Below are 6,709 nucleotides of genomic sequence, written 5' to 3' on the forward strand. Positions count from 1 at the left end.
AGCAATATGCACCTGTTGTATTTTAATGCAGGCTGATAACAATAAGATAAAAGCACTGCTGAGTGAACAGAAAAGGCTCCAGGATTAATAAATCCTGGCTGTTAGCCTGGTCGGGACAAGACTAGCTGTACAGAATAAATCTCCATGGTAACTTAGGTGTCTCTGCTTTTGTGAAACTGAGTCAAGGCTAATAATAATTTATGACTATAATAGAGCCAGGATAACTGGGAAATACCGGCTTAATCCCTTATCTTGGTTTTGTGAAATAGCCCTCAGGATGAATTGGATGTATTTTGGCAGATACATAAAGTAATTAAAACAAATAACCAAACTGCACTCATAAAATATCCAATATAAAATGTCTTGTTCCATTTCATGTATTTGCATAAGTCATTAAAATAAGTATATGCACAAAGTAGTAATAAACATAAAGTTTATTTTAGCATTACCATAGACTGATACGGGGGAAAGAATAAGAACTAAATGAATAAAAACTGCAGCTTCTCAAAATGTGTAGCTTTTGTTTAATCTTCAGACCGACAGATGGCCAGCAGAGCCTGTAGATGATCTCCTTTGAACTGTTTCTGTTGGTAAAAGATGTTCACATCAAAAATGACTACTTTTCCATTAAAAGAATAAAAACATTATTTGCATTTTAAAAATGAACTCTTCTGAATTTAATATTTAATTTGGAAAAAACACATCATCATGTCAGCACACATACACTTATTTCAAGGTGTTGTATTTAGCACAGTATTATGTGTAGGACCCACCTGTAGAGCAGTGTAGAGAGAAGTGCCTGTTAGTTTGAGGTAGGCAGCTCGGATACACAGCAGATCTTCCTCAGAGTGAGACACCATAATCCTCTGCATTATCTGTGTCTGAAAGAGTGAAATGTTTTCTGTGTGAACTATTACGTTTTCATACATGTTTGCCTTCAATGGGACTGTTGGTTTAACCACTCATGTTTGTATATCTGTACATCAGAAATTAACTTTTCTATGGTCTAGGGCTAGGAAAAAGGTTAAGGAAAATGTATCTATATAGTATAAGTCATACATTAAAACACATGTTGCATACAAGGCAACAATAACAAAGTTCTTACTATGTATCTTAATATATCTTTATGGCTGCAAATAGAAAAAGGATATCATAAACAAGATAAATACAAAAGTTCCATTTACATAAATTACAGGTAAGTGGTGTGTGTGTGTGTGTGTGTGTGTGTGTGTGTGTGTGTGTGTGTGTGTGTGTGTGTGTGTGTGTGTGTGTGTGTGTGTTAGAGACTTTAAAGATTGAGTCATTGAGTCTGTATACTTATACATCAGTCAGACACATAGTATAGTTTGATAATCATAACTATTTAAATAATAAGTCATCAGAATAAAAGAGGCAATTGATGATGAAAGGATCTTACTTTTGTGGTAGTTAGTCTCTTAGCGAGGTAGACGTAAGGGCTCTGAATGCACTGTACTGTCATAGACAAGAGACATCAACAAATTTTAGTGACTAATCAACACGGTCAGTCAACACTCACACAGCATCTCAAACAATATTCACCTAAAACCTGCAAACCCAGTCGAAAGTCTCCTGTAAAATTTTTCTCCAGAGCCTGAGCCACCATCTGTCCTTTCTCTAGCTCCAGTCCCATCAGCACTGTCAAAACCATACAAGGCCAGGAAAATGTACATATTCATATTTAAAACAGTGAAGAATTTCAAACACACAGAAACAAATGTGGAAGAACTACTAGGCTATATGTTTGAAAAACATACCTTTGTTAAGATGGTCTGTGTCTCTAGAGGTCAGTATGTCAATCCACGGTCCTGTATCAGCTTTTTTCCCACTCAGTGATGCGGAGAGAGACTGGACAAAAACAGAAATATACTGTCAGAAAGAAATATCATACGTCTGGCTTACAACAACTACACCCCATGCAAGGGCTGCAAGTGAATTATGCCAGTTTAGGAACCATACATTCACAGGAGTGAGTGTGATTAGTGTTATGCCTTATGTTATTAATACAGTGCCACCCCAAATGAGTGATGATATGGCAGATTCATTTCAGAAGACAGATTTTCCTGTGCAAGAACGCCCCTTATTCCCAGGTTTACCACAGGTGTAATGAATATTGCTAGCCGTTATACCATAATAGTGCACTGTCAAAATTTAGAACATTATGTCTGCTTTAGGGAGTTGGGTTGGGAACCGGAGGGTCGCTGATTCAAGTCCCAGTATGGACCAAAGAACAGAGTGTGGACTGGTGGCTGGAGAGATGCCAGTTCACCTCCTGGGCACTGCCAATGTGCTCTTGAGCAAGGCACTGGACCTCACCAACCGCTCAGGGCGCCTGTCCAGCAGTCACAGCCCACTCACTCTGACATCTCTCCATTTGTGCATGTATAGGACCTGAGCATGTGTGTGTATTTCAGGGCTGTGTGTAGTGTGTTCTGACAAACAGAGTGTAAATTGTAATTTCCCCACTGGTAATAAAATAAAAAGTATAAATTAAATTAAATTAAAATGTATGCCCTTTATACCTACCTAGACCACAATGTTTGTGTATAAAAGTATCATGGAAAATAATACCTCAATATCTCTTTGGACCCAACCAGCAACATCTTGTTTCTGTTGGGAGAGAGGAGTGAGAAAACACTTTTTTTAAATTGTAAGGTCATATCTAAATGTAATCATCCCACACATATCATGACGAGTCTAGTGTTTCACAAGAACCTGTCACAGAAATCCTATTTCTACATTCCTGCAGTGCTGAGATGTTGCCCACTGCTATTTCATATCTAAGATAAATTGCTTCAATAATATGAAAGGTGGAGGATCAATGCCCACTATTGAAGCTTCACTGACTGTCCCCAACAGTATTAAGTCCAATTGCTTTACTTCTAAGGTTACATGTGATGGTGATGGTAATGGTAAAAGAAATATTTATATTACATTCAACAAAGCCAAAACAAGCTTAGTAAAGTCTCCACTGGTTTCTCCTTTCAGTTCCTTCTCCAGGTCCGTCTTATACACTGAAAAGGGAGACAAACAACAATATGACAATTATCAGGACACAAAAAAATTTGTGAAAAAAATGGATTAGAGGTTTAAATGTCAACAGCAATCAACTAAAGGATTTGGGGGAAAGACTATTCTGTGACTTACATTGTTTGTATGCAGCACTGATTTCTTGAAGCTGCTGTCTTGATCGCGTACACAGGATCTCCAGTAGTGTTTCCTCATCTGTGCCTATACCCTGCACACACACATGTATACTATCTCTCTCTCTCTCTCTCTCTCTCTCTCTATATATATATATATATATATATATATATATATATATATATATATATATATAGACAGGCAAAGTGAAATCACTACCACCCTCTAAAACACCCACTCCACAAGACCCCCTGAATATGTACTATATACAAACACACAAACACCCACTCACCACCATGGCCTGTTGCAGGCGATAAGCCTCATACTCCAGAGGAGTCATCAACAGCTCCAGCAGTAGAATCTCCAGATCTCCAGCCAGAGCTTTTTTCACACCAGCTGACAGGTCCTGCCACAAAGTCAGAATAAACACTGATGTTTTCTCATATCTTTTTTCTGTTGACTCTCAATGTACCAGATCAGACAAAAACTTTACTGATTCTTTACTGACATTTACTGATATATTATATTTTGCTATATATATTGCTACATTGCTATATATATATATATATATATATATATAGCAATGTAAGTAGGCAATATTGGCTTCCAAAATGTAATGATATAATGTAGGTATAAAGTAGCATAATATGGAAATACGTCAAAACCTATATAGGTTTTCCCCTCTACCTCCACTGTTTTCAGTCAGAGGGGTAAGCGCTGTAACCATTTGGCTACCAAGACACTCCTAACACTCCTAGCTAAATGTAATAGGCTATTCTCCTATTCAATAAGATGTTATTGGCTCAAAAGAGTGTGTCTGATGACATCATCAATTTGAATAACAATACAAGTTTTGGTTTCTGTTCTTTGAACTTTCCAAAGACACTCTGTTATGCACATAGATATATGGTTACGCAATTAAAAAGAGATTCCTGGCAGTTTGACCACAAAGTGTCTGTGAAAGTATTCAGATACTATCATATCTTTCTGCTAAAGAAAATATTGCTAATACAAGGGAAATAAATTCTATTGTTTTTCAAAATATAGCTACCCATACAACCTATACAAATGAACTACTGCTAAGAAATAGTAAATGTTTATGTACAACACTACAGCATCCAATTCTCTACTGTGACACTATTTTAGCTTATACTGCTCATACTACTCCCTCTCTAAACAAAGGTGTGTTCAAAACCTTCAAAACCAGTTTAAATAATGTTTGAACAGCAAACACTTTGGAGTTAAGGATGAGCAAACACACATTTACAACATACAGAACTGTCGTTGCAACTCTACATTCTTGTTATGTTATTCTGAATATCAGGTTTTAGTTTCTAAATATGTTTAGAGACTTTTTGCATCTTGTAAATTGATACATTCAGTAAGAATTGCTGTCTGCTCATTTTTTTCTTACCTTTTGTGTTATTTCTTGAAAGGTCTTGGCGATCACTTGTCTCTGAGCGTTGGTCCGGTTGGTTAGGATTTTCACCAGAGTCATTGCATCTGAGGTACACAATGTTATGATACAATATTTAACGATGGGGAGAGAAACGTGAAGAGGTGAAAGACAACATGGATGTTCAACAACACCGCTTTAGTTTGAATGTACTTGCAGAAGTACCTTTCTTCTCCAGCGCTGTCTGGATCTCAATGACATCCCGGTCAGGATGAAAATTGGAGAAGGGTCGCACCGTTCCAAGGGTACCCCAACACATCTCCTATATGGAAAATAGGGAAACAAAAACAGAAGCAAACAAAAATGTAGACAAACAACAACAAAAAATACTGCAAAGACGGAAGAAAGGAAGATTGGGGCATATGGATTAGGAATATATAAATATATAAAAATATGACAAGTGAGTGACAGGGAACAAGTGGAATGTGTATCAAGATAAGAAGCAAGATGAGTGATGGAGGTGAAAGAAAATGAAGGTGGATCCGAAGAAGATCAAAGACACATGTCAGTTTGAAGAAAGTCAAATATTCTATACTCCTGCTTTGACTAGTGGGGTTTGGGGTTTAGTTTGCCAGCATAAGTACTCAACTATTCTATGACAGGAAACACATACAGTAGTGTCCAGCTAATACTTAGACATGAAATTACTTTTTTTTATGAATTCACAATAACTAGTCTTTTTTTTCTTACATTAAAATTTAACTGGAAACATGAGTTCACATCGCAGCATTCCAGCATGCCTAGAGGCCCCACATACATTATGACATTTGTACATGACGTAACGCAGATAATCAGAGAACACAAGACAGCTGATTACATTATGTACACATAAGTAAAGAGAGTCATAATGCAATGGCAGAGGGAAGACAGGGCAAGAACAAGTCTACTTACATGCGATTTAAAGTACTCGGGGTCCATGGCTTTGTTTCAACTGCAAGAAATAATGTGAGGAAGAGATAAATGGTTCATACACATACAGAAATATACAGTTAATGACATTTATAACACACAGCACATGGACACAGTATACAAATAATATTACCTTCAATGTGGTGTTGTGAATAGTAGGAAAGAGAACATTTAAGTTAACCTTGAATTTTTGTTCAATTAATCACTTGATGGCACTGTACTCTGACTCTTCTCAACAAAACAGTTATATTGCTGTAAGTGTTATCTATAAGGGACTAAGACATCCAACATGGAAAAACACACTTGGAGAATAACACAAGTACATTTACTTAAACAAATCTTTGAAGAATGCCCTTTTTCCTACCTGTAACAAAATGCTGTAGCAGCTCTAGGAATGTGTGGTGGTAGTGGAGCTTTTTACAACTTCCTCTAATCAACCCTGAATCTCAGTCCAACCCTTACTGTGCCACACCTGCTGCAGTTCACCCACCTGACTGTCATTCAAACAGCTGACCAATCGGTGCTAACTACCATCACAGCTTCGTCAACACCACTGGTCTGTAGAATTACCACGACAACCCACTTGTAAAATACTGACATTCTTTGCAGTGGAGGAATCCAGACAGTCAGGTTTGTTTACAGATGGCCTAGTTGTGAAATGATCATACGCTGTAGATTCTGTGGCTGATTTGGATGAAAAATGTTAGGAATTATTGTTGGGTAAGGCTGCAAAATCTATTCCCTTTTATTGTAAAATTGTTTAGTGTTGAGGTGTTCAAGTTACTCCTTTGTAATTTTACAGCTTATCTCAAAGATGCCGCAGATGTCTGATAAACAAACCCACCATGCAACATGCCAGCCATCTCTGTAAGTAAGTGAGGGGTAAAGTCTGGTTTCAGAGTAAAACAGATCTTCGTAAGACTGGTGTGCTCATGTATAACCTCATTGTCTGCTGGCTCCAAAACCAAATCCGAATTGTGTCACAAGACATAACAAAAGGGCTTTTTAGTACCGGCATTTGTGGCTGATTGTGATAACAATCTGATACTCCAAGACACTTAGCCGCCATATTCCCTCAGTCTAGAGAAGAACACAGGGTCAAGAGAGAGAGTGAGAGAGAGTATATGACAAAGACATACATATCGCATTCACTTCCAAAATCAGCAGGCCCAACTTACAAGT

General features: G+C 37.4%; 1 protein-coding gene across 1 annotated transcript; it reads right to left on the reverse strand.

The window, feature by feature from the left end:
- Window positions 1-416: 416 nt before the first annotated feature.
- On the reverse strand, window positions 417-5,963 carry anxa14 (annexin A14). The gene is made up of 13 exons (XM_039819202.1): window positions 5,892-5,963; window positions 5,510-5,549; window positions 4,784-4,880; window positions 4,577-4,665; window positions 3,455-3,568; window positions 3,166-3,256; window positions 2,953-3,032; window positions 2,590-2,628; window positions 1,776-1,866; window positions 1,561-1,656; window positions 1,418-1,473; window positions 774-881; window positions 417-584 (listed from the first exon to the last, which is right to left on the reverse strand). Exons 2-13 carry the CDS (start codon window positions 5,534-5,536, stop codon window positions 525-527), a joined length of 948 nt encoding a protein of 315 aa, XP_039675136.1. The 5' UTR covers window positions 5,537-5,549; window positions 5,892-5,963; the 3' UTR covers window positions 417-524.
- Between the last annotated feature and the right edge of the window lie 746 nt (window positions 5,964-6,709).

The sequence above is a fragment of the Perca fluviatilis genome, chromosome 13, assembly GCF_010015445.1.
Source record: "Perca fluviatilis chromosome 13, GENO_Pfluv_1.0, whole genome shotgun sequence".
In the NCBI taxonomy this organism is placed as follows: Eukaryota; Metazoa; Chordata; class Actinopteri; order Perciformes; family Percidae; genus Perca; species Perca fluviatilis.